Source organism: Microplitis demolitor, chromosome 1 (genome assembly GCF_026212275.2).
Source record: "Microplitis demolitor isolate Queensland-Clemson2020A chromosome 1, iyMicDemo2.1a, whole genome shotgun sequence".
Classification (NCBI taxonomy): Eukaryota; Metazoa; Arthropoda; class Insecta; order Hymenoptera; family Braconidae; genus Microplitis; species Microplitis demolitor.
In genome coordinates, this window is record NC_068545.1 from 23271630 (window position 1) to 23285942 (window position 14313).

At 31.9% G+C, this 14313-nt stretch overlaps 3 protein-coding genes across 4 annotated transcripts; 2 read left to right on the plus strand and 1 right to left on the minus strand.

The window, feature by feature from the left end:
* Window positions 1–673: 673 nt before the first annotated feature.
* On the plus strand, window positions 674–4487 carry LOC103580073 (actin, clone 403-like). 2 transcript variants are annotated; one of them, XM_008561699.3, is made up of 5 exons: window positions 674–765; window positions 1689–1814; window positions 1891–2269; window positions 2544–2779; window positions 2852–4487. In XM_008561699.3, exons 2-5 carry the CDS (start codon window positions 1689–1691, stop codon window positions 3239–3241), a joined length of 1131 nt encoding a protein of 376 aa, XP_008559921.1. In that variant the 5' UTR covers window positions 674–765; the 3' UTR covers window positions 3242–4487. The 2 variants fall into 2 exon arrangements, with proteins under 2 accessions (XP_008559921.1, XP_008559920.1); XM_008561698.3 differs by lacking the exon at window positions 674–765 and having other exon boundaries at window positions 1555–1814.
* On the minus strand, window positions 4396–8212 carry LOC103580072 (serine/threonine-protein kinase pakD). The gene is made up of 4 exons (XM_053742325.1): window positions 6518–8212; window positions 5248–6035; window positions 4946–5164; window positions 4396–4870 (listed from the first exon to the last, which is right to left on the minus strand). The coding sequence occupies exons 1-4, from the start codon at window positions 7400–7402 to the stop codon at window positions 4783–4785; spliced, it is 1980 nt and encodes a 659-aa protein (XP_053598300.1). The 5' UTR covers window positions 7403–8212; the 3' UTR covers window positions 4396–4782.
* A 2074-nt stretch (window positions 8213–10286) lies between these two features.
* On the plus strand, window positions 10287–13741 carry LOC103580070 (general transcription factor IIH subunit 1). Its single transcript, XM_014440656.1, has 8 exons — window positions 10287–10406; window positions 10925–11106; window positions 11188–11389; window positions 11461–11617; window positions 11697–12242; window positions 12334–12658; window positions 12772–12947; window positions 13036–13741. The coding sequence occupies exons 2-8, from the start codon at window positions 10953–10955 to the stop codon at window positions 13156–13158; spliced, it is 1683 nt and encodes a 560-aa protein (XP_014296142.1). The 5' UTR covers window positions 10287–10406; window positions 10925–10952; the 3' UTR covers window positions 13159–13741.
* The last annotated feature ends 572 nt before the right edge of the window (window positions 13742–14313 follow it).

Here is a 14313-nt window from a genome sequence, read left to right on the forward strand (position 1 = left end):
ATAAGAAATTAAATATAAATAGACTAGACACGCTACTACTTTACAGCCTAATTAATGCTATTGACCAAACCGTTAATTAAGGAATGCAATCCATAATGATGTTAAAATGTGCGTCATAAGCATCCTATGGAACGATGATCACCGTTGACTCTCAAGAAATATTTCAACAGCCTTGAAGTTCATCTGAAACTACTAAACTGCAAGAGAATAAAAATAATAAGAAACAATTTTTCATTCATCCTCACTTGGGTACTTCGTTTCACACATTAATCGAATGTTATTTTTTTATTAACTTATAATTAACTTTATTCAATCCAATTAACACTTGAAGATAGAAACTAATTACTGTCTTATTGATCATTTAATTTTTTGTTAAAAATGACATTGACACTGATGATTTAAATTTTTAAAAAAGTGTAATAATTCAATGTTAGTGTTTTTTTTTTTTTTTTTTTTCTAATTGAATAGATAAAACAAACGAAACACGGATGTGTCATAAAAATAAGCATAGTAAATTGTCTCGACACCCGATTGAAGAGTTAATGATTTTAACTTAAGTATTAAGTAGTTTACCTTCACCACTCGTGTCCTTTTTGGATGGCAAGGATTTATCAGATCGAGTATAAATTTAGTTTTTAAACAATTTAATTATCAATCAATTTTCTAAAATCATTATTACCAATTTATATACAAATTCGTTATAGTTATATATATATTACTAGACTACCAAGTATTAAATTGAGGTCAAGGATAATTTAACGCAAGGTAAAGTGATACATATCAATAATTATACATATATAATAGAAATACTTATGATAGCAAATTAAATTTCCAAATTTTTTTTACTCGACAAAAGTTCGCGTGATTTTCTCATCACCGATTGTTAAATCTATTTATTTATGATGATGATGATGATGATATTAATGAAGATTTTCAGTGAACTAAATTTTAGCGATGTAATTTCTCTCGTGATGTAGCCGCCCAAGTTGTTGATTAAGAAGAAGACAAAGCCTGGTACTGGAAGAAGAAACATAAGATTTTAAATAAAATATATATAAACTTAATATGCTCTGGTAATCACAGGATTTAGTCAGTCTGCATCAACAAGTTTGATAATTAATTGGCGACAGTAATCATAAGTAATTAGCGCGCGCATTTACTTTAATTTTGAAAAGTATTTTTTTTTTTTTTATTCAAATATATAAATCTCAATATATATAGAAATAGAATTTATGGTAATGTGACAAGTAGTATTATCATTTAAGTAAGGAGTGAAAAGTCTATTGTGTTGATGTGAAGAAGAGATTGATAATAATCAGAGAAATTTGTACAAATATATATATGTATGTAATATAAGATTCCAAAAAAACATTAATGATATAGCATTGAAAATGTATAAAAGGCTGTAAGTTTATTTAGAGCAACGTGTGTACGAGCGTTTGTCCATATATGCTAAGATAAAAAAAACACCGTTGATTAAGAGGGGAGTTGATATAAAGAACCGCGCGTTAGCTTCACTCGCACATATATTACTGCTTTTTAAAACAAGACGTTCGTACACCATCGCGGTTCGTTCATTCTGTTGATAATTCTAGTCAATTAATTCAGCGATTATTTTTAAAAAGTAATAAATACAAAAATCTATCAGTTTGTGTTGTTGTTGAGTGTTAATTAATAAATAATTCAAGATGTGTGACGATGATGTGGCCGCTCTTGTTGTTGACAATGGATCTGGGATGTGCAAAGCCGGTTTCGCGGGGGATGACGCACCCCGTGCTGTTTTTCCATCGATTGTCGGCAGACCTAGATACCAGGTATGAGTAATTTGTTTATAAATAATTTAAGATATTGAGAAGAAGAAAAAACTATGGGATTCTTGTTTTGATATAGGGAATAATGGTGGGCATGGGTCAAAAAGACAGTTACGTTGGAGATGAAGCCCAAAGCAAACGGGGTGTGCTGACAGTTAAATACCCGATCGAGCATGGGATCGTTACTAATTGGGATGATATGGAAAAAATTTGGCACCACACATTTTACAATGAGTTGAGAATCGCGCCTGAAGAACATCCGGTCCTATTAACGGAAGCGCCGTTGAATCCCAAAGCAAATAGAGAAAAAATGACCCAGATTATGTTTGAAACTTTCAATTCACCCGCAATGTACGTAGCCATTCAAGCTGTGCTGTCACTATATGCGTCGGGAAGAACTACGGGTATTGTTTTGGATAGCGGAGACGGTGTTTCTCACACGGTCCCCATTTATGAAGGTATCCTATTATATATGTTTATACTATTTCATTCACTCATTCATTCAGACAATTGGATTCCAAGTTTCATGTAAAAAACTTTCTCATATTTATTTATTTATGTGAATAGAGCCAAAAAAAGTTTAAGATTACTTTACCAAATAGGGTTTTGACCTTTAGATCAGTATGTCTCTTTATGGAAACACGTTTTCAGTACAAGGATACAAGTTTATTACACTTAATGCCCTTTTATGACTGTTAAAAATTACTCGATAACCAATTCAATTTATATTAGGATACGCTTTGCCGCATGCAATTTTGCGTCTTGATCTTGCGGGCCGAGATCTCACGGATTACTTGATGAAGATCCTCACTGAGCGAGGATACTCATTTACAACCACCGCCGAACGTGAAATTGTACGCGATATCAAGGAGAAACTCTGCTATGTTGCTCTTGACTTCCAGCAGGAAATGGCTACGGCTGCGGAGTCAAGTGCTCTTGAAAAAAGTTACGAGCTTCCAGACGGACAGGTATTTCATTCTTAAATAATTACTGCCATTATATTATATTATATTATATTATATTAATTACGTATTAATTAGGTAATAACAATTGGAAATGAACGTTTCCGATGTCCTGAGGCGATGTTCCAACCCAGCTTCCTCGGTATGGAGTCATGCGGGATTCATGAAACAACTTATAACTCTATAATGAAGTGTGATGTTGATATCCGTAAAGATCTTTACGCAAATTCAGTTCTATCTGGTGGTACTACGATGTATCCGGGTATCGCTGATAGAATGCAGAAAGAAATAACAGCGCTTGCTCCTTCGACCATGAAAATAAAAATAATCGCTCCACCGGAGAGGAAGTACTCGGTATGGATTGGTGGCTCTATCCTGGCGAGTCTCAGTACATTCCAACAGATGTGGATTTCTAAGCAAGAGTACGATGAATCTGGACCATCAATTGTTCACAGAAAATGCTTTTAATTTTCTTTTCTTCTTTTTTTTTAATTACCGGAGACTTTTAATTTATTTATTATCCATTAACCAGATTAATTTCTTACCTATCATTGTCTTAACTCGTTTGTCATAAAATATTTACAATAATTAAAATTTTATTATCTCTATTATTAAAAGTACAAGGGATAAATGAAATTTATTATTTTTCAATTCACATTACGCATACGATTATTATTTATTCTATTATATATATTTTTTTTTATTTCTAAAATATATATAGCAATAGTATAATACAGCTCGGTAAATTATTGAGACAGATCTGAAAGTAAACTCCACTTTTTTTCTTTTTTTTCCTTAAAATTTTTACATTAATTATAATATGTATACTTTTATTATATCTTTGTTGTTTTCTTATTGTAATTTGTTGATATTTATACGCCGTACAAATACCTAATCATTTATTATTAACGTATTAATTTTCAATAAAATAATAAAATAAAATTTTTATAACATAATTATTAAGAAATAATAATTATTTAATAGAAATAAAAGATAAAATAATAAAAGTTATTTATAAAATTTTTTATTTACATGTTAATTGTACTTTTTAGGCTCACAAAACCTCGGGTTAAATAGTTTGTTTTTTTTTTTTTCGACGATAATTTAATAACTGGACGGTTAATTAAATTTTTTTTTTTAATATTTCAACATGAAAATAATTTTTTTTTTACAATGCCGATCCCAAAATTTAAAAATAAACTATAATTAAATTCCTGTATTCAATGTCTTTATCTATTCTCATTTAATTAATAATTCATTACAATATATCCCCAATTAAAATTAAAAAAATAAATGATATATAAAATGAATGAAAATTACAACAGGTGTAGTAATTAAAACTTAAATTATAGTTTGTCATAATAAAATGTTATATAAAAACAAATAAGGCTCATAATTGGGGCTTTGTAACTCAAGTCTTTAATCCTAGACTATTATTGTAATTATTATTATTTGTTATATGCTGATTACTTTTCCTAAAATTTTTACATTCATACAAAAAATATACTTTTAATTTTATAGAAGACGAAATTTTATAAATAAATCATTCAATGTTTTAATAAACTAACGGAAAAAAAAAAATTATATTTAGCTTCTCTTAAATCATAGTGAAAGTCCATATATATATTTATCAAATTTATTTAACATGTATCAAACATCTACTCATTTTATTTATAAAACAGTTTCAATAATAAAAATAATTTAAAAAAAAAAACTCCAGATTGTGTCAAAAATTAATTTAAAAAAGAAATTATTAGATAACTTTCATTCTGTCACGCAGTTTCTCTCTTTTTTTTTTTTTTTTTCGAGTATAAAAAGACAGAAAAAAAAATGAATCATACAAAAACATCTTTGGTGGCCTATTTTGCACGGGAATCGTGAGTACAAGTTTCAATACGTGAGAGATATAAGATAATTAAATTAAAATTTTGATTTGATAAACTAAAATATATAAACTAGATAGAAGAAATGTTTAAATATAAAATAAAATATAAAATGTCCTTTAATGCTTATCTCCGTGATTTTCTTCTACTAGTTGATCGTTTAGGTCGCCGACTCTTAGATCTCGCAGAATGGAGCCACGGAAGAGAGAATTCACTGTAATAAATAAATAAACATAAATATATATGTAAAGATATTAATATTAATTTTTAAAAACATAAAATGACTTACCTAGGAGTAAAACTGGGCACGGGAGCGCCAAATGCAGATACTGGTAACTCAGGATCAACCTGAAGACTTTGTATTTGGTCCATATCCGGCCAAAGTGTCGTAATGACTTCTTCCTCAGCAGTTGATGGACATGGACCAGTGTGATTGGTATTGTAACATGTCGCCTGGTGGTTTTGCCGCTCTTGTCTTTGTTTTAATTTTTCAATATGCCTCTGCTCCCTGTTGACAAATGATTCAAACAATTTATCCACCATTGCCTATTTTACTCTAATAAATAAATAAATAAATAATAATAAAAATACCTTATCCTTTGTACATCCCATCGTTTTCTTCTTCTCTCATCATTCTCCAGTTTCAAATGACGTTTATTAAAAATCTCATCATCCAAATTTTCCGTTCCTTCCATAGTATAACAACTGGTGTAGACTTTTATTCTCCAACTCGGTACTTCTAAATTATTTGACTCGTCTTCCAATTTAGGTTTCGTCCTCAAGTTATAATGAGGATCACCCAGAGCAGTGTAATAATGCTCTTCAGTTGTTAAAAATGATTCTTTCTTGATAATCGACTTGCCTTTTTTATCAGATTTTCTATTACTAGAGTCGTGTGCTGAATTTTTAGTATCAGGAATAGTCGAGGTCGTATCGTTGCTTATTGTCGACGAGCATGATACCCCACGTTTACGTTTACTCCCAGTACTTTGCAAAGGTGTTGGATCTGATTTTCTTTTATTTCTTTTACTCTCCCATTCTAGCCTGGCGTCACCACCACCAGCACCACCGATGTCTGGCTTAACTTCTAGTTTATTCAAATTATCATTTGTGTGCTCTTGCTTAACAGTCGTGATACCACCGCTGGTATTAAGTCGTATTTTAAAGCTCTCATTGTACTGCGGACTGTTATTACACTCAGGAGCAAGATTTTTATGATGCTGCTCGTTGACAATAAGCGGCGTGACAATGCTGACTGTATGAAGACTTGGTGGCGAGCATGGTCCGGTAATATCTGAGGCTATTGAATTTTCAGTACTTTCGGAGCGCAATTTTTGTAAATTAACCCGTCTGTCCATGCGCTCCAGCCGCAATTTAAGCTGTAACAGTTTTATTCCTTTATAATAATACATATTTATAACCTTAATTACTATAAGTAATCATCGCACAACACAACACAACAACGTCCTCGGTATGAATTAAAAAAAAAATATGGTTAGCTTTTGTATTTGACAGTACCGGTATTTTTCTTTGAACGTTCATTCCGCGCCTAAATTCTCTCGGTACAGTCATTTGCTATATTACCATTTTAAAAAAATAATAAATAAATAACGCCATCACGCGGAATTATCAAAATCAAAACTTTGATTGACATTTAAAGTTATAAATAATAACAACAATAAAAATTATTTTTGGAGTTGTATAAAAAAAAAAAAAAAAAAAAAAAACTGATAGAAAATAAGCGAGGAAAAAAAATAATATTTCAATAGATCGTTAATTGGAACAGTAAAAATAAAAAAAAATTCAAAGTGACAAGATAAAAATCAGCTGATTGTCTAAAAATAATATTTGAATATCGTACCGTTTCATTTTCCTGTCTAAGAGCAGCCAGTAGTTTATCTTTAGTGACAATTTGTTCAGATTGCTGTTGTATGAGGTCAAGATGGAGTAATAACAATTCCTTGAGGTGCTTGACCTCTGCAAGATCATTGAGACGTGGCTCGTTGCCCCTGAGAGGACTAACGCCGAGGGCCGACGTCGCGGTCGCAGCTACAGCTGGGGTTCCGCCGTCGGTCATGCTGGCATACATGTGATCAAAGTCACAGGGGAAAGTCAGTATGCCAGCGGAGCTTGGCTTGTCGCCGACGACGTCGTCAACGTTGTCAGTAACCGCGTGTCCACTGGTTATTATAAATTCGTTTTGTGCGCTCGTAGTACGTGCGCTGTTGGTCGCTGATGAGGACGACAAGTGCTCGTTCATCGCCGCTACCATGTTGTATGCAGCAGTCGCCGCACTACTACTATTATTATTACTGTTATTATTATTATTATTACTATTACTACTACTACTACTACTATTACTATTATTGTTATTGTTATTATTGGCACTGCCACCGGCACTGCAATTAACAACTGCACTGTGTGTCAAAATATTCGGATCGGTAAGTGACAGCAGTGAGGTTGACGAGGAAGATGATGAGCAGGATGACGATGAGGACGAGGACGACGACGATGTGGAAGATGGTGTGCTGTGCAACTCTGGATGATTGTGATAGTCAACAACAACAACGGAGGATGTTGAGGTTGACGTTACACCTTCGACAACGGCGCCTAGATCAGACGCAACACCAATCTCACTTATGTCTAGACGATTAGTGTCCACCACGTGGAATTCTTGATAATTTCCGGCAACTACAATATCATTATCACCATTTATCATTAATTGTGAGGGTGATATGTTTGACATTTTTTTTGAATTGTGGCGCCGCCGAGGCTAATGATATTACCGAGCTCATTTGTGGTCGCCGCGCCGAGCGTACCACGCGCCCGCTTTACGCACATCAACGCGTTTTACAACACAACACCCTTTTACGTTGTTACTTTTTTTTATTACCTTTCAATATATAAATATTATTATTATTTTTGCTGTTACTACTATTGCTATTGATATTACTGTTGTTATTATTGTAATTATTAATAGTATTAATGTTTTCCCTCCTTTTCTCCCTCTCAACAGCACTCCGGTCCACTCACACAACAGCACTAGGGTCTTTGGAGTATCGCCCTCTGCCCCGCTTATGACGTTACCCCTCGCGTCTTCACCTAGAACACATCACACACTTGCTATAGATTATTAGACAGTGGACACATTTTAACCGACAAACGAACCACTCAGCTCCATTTTCACAACAATCTACTTGATATTGTTGTAAACACTGATAATGTTAAAATAATAAAACAAACTCGACCAAATGTGCTGGTGTTTACTCCTTTAGACGCAAACCGTCCAGAGCCAGACCGACAACGGTAGCTCTGTGCAGTAGATAGCCGAACTCTATATCTAGACACCTTCCTCCATATACCAGCTACCAGCTAGCCGCGAATCGGCTTTTATGATCCCCACCGAAGCGCCATCTTGTCATTAATATCCTGGACCCGGGACCCGGGCGACGCAGCAACAGAGCAATAGAGACACTAAAAAAGTGACCTTGAACTTTACTATTTTATTTCATACAACAATACTATGATTATTAGTAAATACATAACTCGACTATCAATTTCCGACATTTTGCTTCTTACTGATTAATGTCTTACTCATGAGTCCATGATACTTTCAATTTAATGGATCATTTTTTTTTGTATCAGCTGATGATAATAACCAGCAACTGATAATTTAGTTTTTACAATTAATTTAAAAATTTTTTTAATTATTTGAAAAATTTTTTTAATTAAATTGAAATATTTTTGTTAATCGATCAATTAATTAAACTAATTGATGTATTCACCGGTGAATTTTTTTACAGGTGACGCAGTTGGTACTTTTATATGATGAGTTTGAATTTAAAAAATTAATATTCCGGTGATTCATCTCCATTTCAATAATAATTATAAATTATACAATCACAGTTACCAGGATATCTTAGTTGTTATTAATTAATGTTTATTCTGACCATCATACAACATTTTATTGGTTTCCCAACTTTTTCAAGTACTAAAAAACAAGAATATTATAAATTACAATTATCATCTTATGCAAATTTTTTACAACTATACTACTAAAAAATTTGTATAAGATGATAATTGTAATTTATAATATTCTTGTTTTTTAGTACTTGAAAAAGTTGGGAAACCAACGAAACGTTGTATGATGGTCAGAATAAACATTAATTAATAACAACTAAGATATCCTGGTAACTGTGATTGTAATTTATAATTAAAAAATTAACCCCGCAATGTTGGTTACTTGAAATATAAATAACGAGCGCGCTCGTTCAAGTGAGACGCAATTGTCATCCTATGGTATACAAGCAAGACTGCGATCTTTATTGCTGTGAAATTGTAAGTTTGATTTTTAAAAATTTATTTATTTATTTTTTTTTTTTTTTTTTGAAAAATAAACGGTTGTGCGGGTTTTCTTTAATTTTAGTGAAAAAAACGTTATGTAAAGAAAATTATTATTCATAAAAAATTGATTGGCCAATCGTGATCCAAGAAGCCAGAAATTCAGTTGCAATACTTGCAGTGAATTACATGCTTCCAGGGACATTCTCGTTCACGTTTGGAAAACTCATTATAACGGACGGTTTGCCTGCGAGTTTTGTAATAAATTATATGTATTGCCTCAAGGGTATGAAGACCACATGAAGAAGGCACATAAAACGTTGTGGAAGCGCCAGGGCAAAAAAAATCACCAAGTTGGATTGTAAGAACAAATAATGATAACAATTATAATGTTACTATTTTATTATTATTTCCATTAAGACAGTGATGAAGAATGCACTCAGAACTAGAACTTATCAAGTTGGCACACTAACATATATTAGTGAGCTTTAAAGAATGAGTTGCTTCTAATAGAAACGAATTATTTTAAAATGGCATGGATTTTATTTTACAATTAAGTAAATTCATATTTAGAAGTTAAGTCACTTCATTGACAAGTACTTTAATAACGTAATGGGTCAGAAATAATTCAGGAAAAAATTATGTTTCTCGTTAATGTTTTGAATATAATAACTCTGAAATAAGTGTCTTACCAGGGACACACTACAAAAGGTGGGCGCGATCTAGTGACGAGCACCGAACTACTCCAGCTACTGCTACCTAGCACCATAACTTTTTAAATTAATAATCATTAGATTTCAATATATTTTTATTAACATCAAACAAATATATATATTTATTCTAAATGAATATATTTTTTTGTGTCTAAGTAATATTTATTAGAGTTAACATGATGATATTTTGCTTTAATATTTGAGTTTATTGGCGCTACCAAATAATTTAGTTGTCTATCAAATAAATATTTTCTTAACTTTACCAAATGATTTGATTATTTTAGAGAAAAAAATATTAATGTCAATCAAACAGAGTCTATTAAATTATTTGTTAAAAATGACAAAATAGATTTTCCCGGTTTAAAATTCCCGGTAAATTCCACCATGTTGGTTTTAGTCAATCAATCTTCAAAACAAAGAATCGATCTCTCGAATCGTTTCCGTGAAAAGAATCGATTCAAATAATCGAACTCCTCACATGAATATATCGATTTTAGGGAGAATCGATCTTGAATCATACATCCCTACTTCGCAGCTGTGCTGTTATCCACCGACGGTTTGTCCGTGGCTGTCGTCGTCGGGCTTGTTCGCTCGCTCACTCGCTAGCAATGTATCCGATGTGTGTTTCTGCACATGGCCGTTTCACAGAACGACGTGTCATTACGCTGCTCTCCAACAAATTCAATTTTTCCACTGGTAAATATCCTCATTATTTATCATTTAATAACTCTAATGACCCAGATAACACCAAGCTAATTATTATTACTTAATTAACCGCAAAAATCCAGTATAAATACGCTCATTACTCTTTATGTTAGTACTTGGTAACGCGGGTCAGTAGTTTTATTTTATCAAATGCTAGCTCTTTATTTCACCGGTATTTAAATTTTATTTATTTTATTATCCTTATTATTATCATTGATAATAAAAATAAATAAAAAAATTAAAATAATTTTTTGCAGAGTAGTTATTAATTTTTTAAAATTATTTACATTACTAGTTATCAGGAAACTGATATCATTTTTTTTGTTACAATTTATGAGTGTTGCGTGTAACATAAATTTTATTTCCAAGGACACGCTACTTATACATTGTTACAGTTTCGATAAATAATTATGGTCATATTTAAATTTATTATTAAGCTTATTAATGAAATTATAAATTAGTTAATTTATATGAATAATTAATATAATTAATTTATTTATTTATTTTAGATATATTATATTATTTATCCCACCCACCATGACGACATCCTCAGAAGATGTGCTGATGCAAGTAGGCCAAGTTCGTCACAAAAAAGGTGATGGAACTCTTTACGTAATGAATGAACGTATCGCTTGGATGGTGGACAATAAAGACACTGTGTCTGTGAGTCATAAATACGCTGATATTAAAAGTGAGTTATTGTTATTATACCCATTTTATTTATTGCATAATAATTTATTAATTTTATTTAATTAATGGTGTATATTTTTAGTGCAAAAAATTTCACCGGACGGGAAATCTAAAATTCAGTTACAAGTTGTTTTACATGACGGCTCGTCCTCGACGTTTCATTTCGTCAACAGAAATGGTCAAGCGGCACAAATAAAAGATCGGGATGATGTGAAAGAGTTGTTGCAGCAATTGTTACCTAAATTTAAACGGAAAGTCAATAAGGAGCTTGAAGAAAAAAATAGGTAGGGTAATTTCCCTTATTGTTGATTTATTTAATGAATTTTAAATAATTAATTGAATGTTTTTCGGTCAGATTGCTGCAGGAAAATCCGACGTTGTTACAATTATACCGTGATTTAGTAATAACTCAAGTAATTACTTCAGAAGAATTCTGGAATCATCATGCAGTCGAGTATACCCAGGCAAAGAAGAGCCAACGTCAGGATATTGGAGTAAATAGTGCCTTCCTCGTAAGTATTATTTATTATTTTTATGAGTTGGTCTAGTCTGATGTTTAATAGATAATTTATTAATGTATAAATTATTTAGGCTGATATAAAACCACAAACGGACGGTTGCAATGGTTTAAAATATAACTTGACAGTAGATATAATAGAGTGTATATTCAAAACTTATCCAGCGGTGAAGCGAAAGCACCAAGAGAATGTGCCTCACAAAATGTCTGAGTCTGACTTTTGGACAAAATTTTTTCAATCTCACTATTTTCACCGGGACCGTATTAACGCCGGGACCAAAGACCTATTTACCGAGTGTGCCAAAATAGACGATCAGGAGCTGAAAAAAGACATACAGACTGGCATCAATGATCCGCTGCTGGACATCACGTCCTTTGAAGACAAAACGACTGACGACAATTACGAGAGCGGGTTCAGCAAAGCCGACAAGTCTTCAGGCAATGCTGTGCATCAGAGCATGATCAAGAGATTTAATCAGCACAGCATCATGGTCATGAAAGCAAACACTGCCAGGCAGCAACCGGCTCCCCAAGCTGCCACCCCTCAAATTAACGGATCAGCAGCAGCGGCTGCTAAAACTCCCGCTGCTAAATCGGACGACGAACCAAAGAGCAAAAAAGTAAATTGTTGATTTTTTTTTTTTTTTTTTTTAACGAATAAAAATTATTATCAGTGTCTTTGATTTGATAAATTTATAATTAAAATTACAGCGTAGGATACAAGAAAAGATTCAGTACAACGATTTAGACGCGAGTGAAAATACGGGAGCGGCTCTAGGAACTCCGTTAAATTTAACCCACGTCGATAGATATTTGCATGGGCCAATTGCTGGTAGCGGTTGTAACGAAACAACAGATGATCTCCAGACAGCGCTAAGTCTATTGAAACGTGAGGCTGCCAACTGGGTCAATGGAAACACATTATCTAGACAGCCAGCTACGTCATTAATCAGTCCAGCAGCTTCGGTATCTGCTCTCGGAGAATTAACGCCCGGCGGGGCTTTAATGAAAGGCTTTCGCGAGGATAATGTCGGGCGTAAGTCTATCCATCAATTATATATCCGATTATGATAATACTGAACTAAACCCAATGAAAGTTGACGTTAAATATAAGTATATATTTATCAACCTTATCTTTTAACTGTTCAGAATTGATACCAAAGGATTTGGAGAAAGAATTGCGCAACGTCTATGTGTCACTCTGCGAGTTGCTCAAACACTTTTGGCGCAGCTTCCCTCCTACGACTCCACAGCTCGAGGAAAAAGTTATCAGGATGCACGGGACGTTGCAAAGATTTCATTCGTCAAAGCTCAAACCTTTTGAAGTAATTTTTATTTTATTCATTTATCAAATTAATTATATCTATTGATTTACTATAATTATAATTATTAATTGTTGTTATTATTATTCAGGATCGTATACAACGAGAGTTCTCAGCAGTAAGCCAACATTTAACAAGTCATTTAAATTTATTACTAAATACTGCCTACAGAAGATTCGCGGTTTGGCAGCAGAGAAAAATGCAAATGAGGTAGCCGAGCTACGCGATTAATTAGAAAAATATTAATAAATAAAACTAATAAATCTTAACAAATTAAAAAAATTTGAGGTAAATTAAATAAAAGCAATATCAGTAATCAACACATATTGCATTTTTTGTAATGTTACCGTAATTAGATTTTTAAATTAACAGTTGTGTGTCTTATATATTAAAAATTAATAATAATTAAAGAAAAAGAACCAAATGCGATTGCACATATTTATGGCATATCTACTCTTTATTATTATTTATTTATAGATTTAAATACTATCAACTTATTTTAATTGTTGTCTATATATTTAAATTAAACCGATAGACAAGTGAATATATATTGATCAGTGTTCATTTGCTTATCACTATATGGATTAAATCAAAGACTGTAACTACTTTATTATTTTTTTGTCTGTTTTTATAAACTGTCTGACTTGAATTGCCTGCGTTTGTATTTTTAAAATTTATCTGCACCAGGTTTAAGTGTTGGATTGTTCATTAAAATTATAGTGTGTTAATTTATGATGACAATTAGCCATATAAATTTATTATTTATGTCTAATTGTTACTATTATTTTCTCTATTGTCATGAGTTATAAATATTGATTATTAATATTATTATTATTATTAAACTAATTACTAAATATATTCTTACATTATTGAATTGAATTTATAAATTATTTATTGTAGGATAAAAACACTCGGCTCAGTTGAAATTCATTTAGAAAATTATTTACTGAAGCTATTATTAGGTCACAGTGGCCTTGATTAGGTAATAAAAGTTATCAGTTAATGACACCCATTAATAAAAAAGATAAAGACATATTTCATTAATCGATAATGTTTCTTACTGTTTTCTGTAGATTCTATTGGTTGAACAATTACTCGATGGCAATGCCAATTTATTATTTATTTATATACATGAGTATTTATAACAATGGAATTATTTTTTCAATGGTCCATTGTTGATAAGTTACCAGTGGTATTATCCTATCAATCATCTGAACCCCATAAAATAAGTGTATATATAGTATTCAAATTTAAATAATTGAGCATGACTGTAAAGTCTGGATTTTAAACGTTAAAAAATAAGGTAACGAAAAAGATTTAAGAATTTAAGAGCAAAAAAAAGGTCGAGTGTGTCTGTGTTACATGTCCA

Coding starts and splice junctions, on each gene's coding strand:
- LOC103580070 (XM_014440656.1), top strand. CDS start 10,953: ATGACGACATCCTCAGAAGATGTGCTGATGCAAGTAGGCCAAGTTCGT. Junction 11,618..11,696: donor GAGTAAATAGTGCCTTCCTC/GTAAGTATTATT, acceptor TAAATTATTTAG/GCTGATATAAAACCACAAAC. Junction 12,243..12,333: donor ACGAACCAAAGAGCAAAAAA/GTAAATTGTTGA, acceptor TTAAAATTACAG/CGTAGGATACAAGAAAAGAT.
- LOC103580073 (XM_008561699.3), top strand. CDS start 1,689: ATGTGTGACGATGATGTGGCCGCTCTTGTTGTTGACAATGGATCTGGG. Junction 1,815..1,890: donor TCGGCAGACCTAGATACCAG/GTATGAGTAATT, acceptor GTTTTGATATAG/GGAATAATGGTGGGCATGGG. Junction 2,780..2,851: donor ACGAGCTTCCAGACGGACAG/GTATTTCATTCT, acceptor CGTATTAATTAG/GTAATAACAATTGGAAATGA.
- LOC103580072 (XM_053742325.1), bottom strand. CDS start 7,402: ATGTCAAACATATCACCCTCACAATTAATGATAAATGGTGATAATGAT. Junction 6,036..6,517: donor TTAGACAGGAAAATGAAACG/GTACGATATTCA, acceptor AAACTGTTACAG/CTTAAATTGCGGCTGGAGCG. Junction 4,871..4,945: donor GTGCCCAGTTTTACTCCTAG/GTAAGTCATTTT, acceptor TATTTATTACAG/TGAATTCTCTCTTCCGTGGC.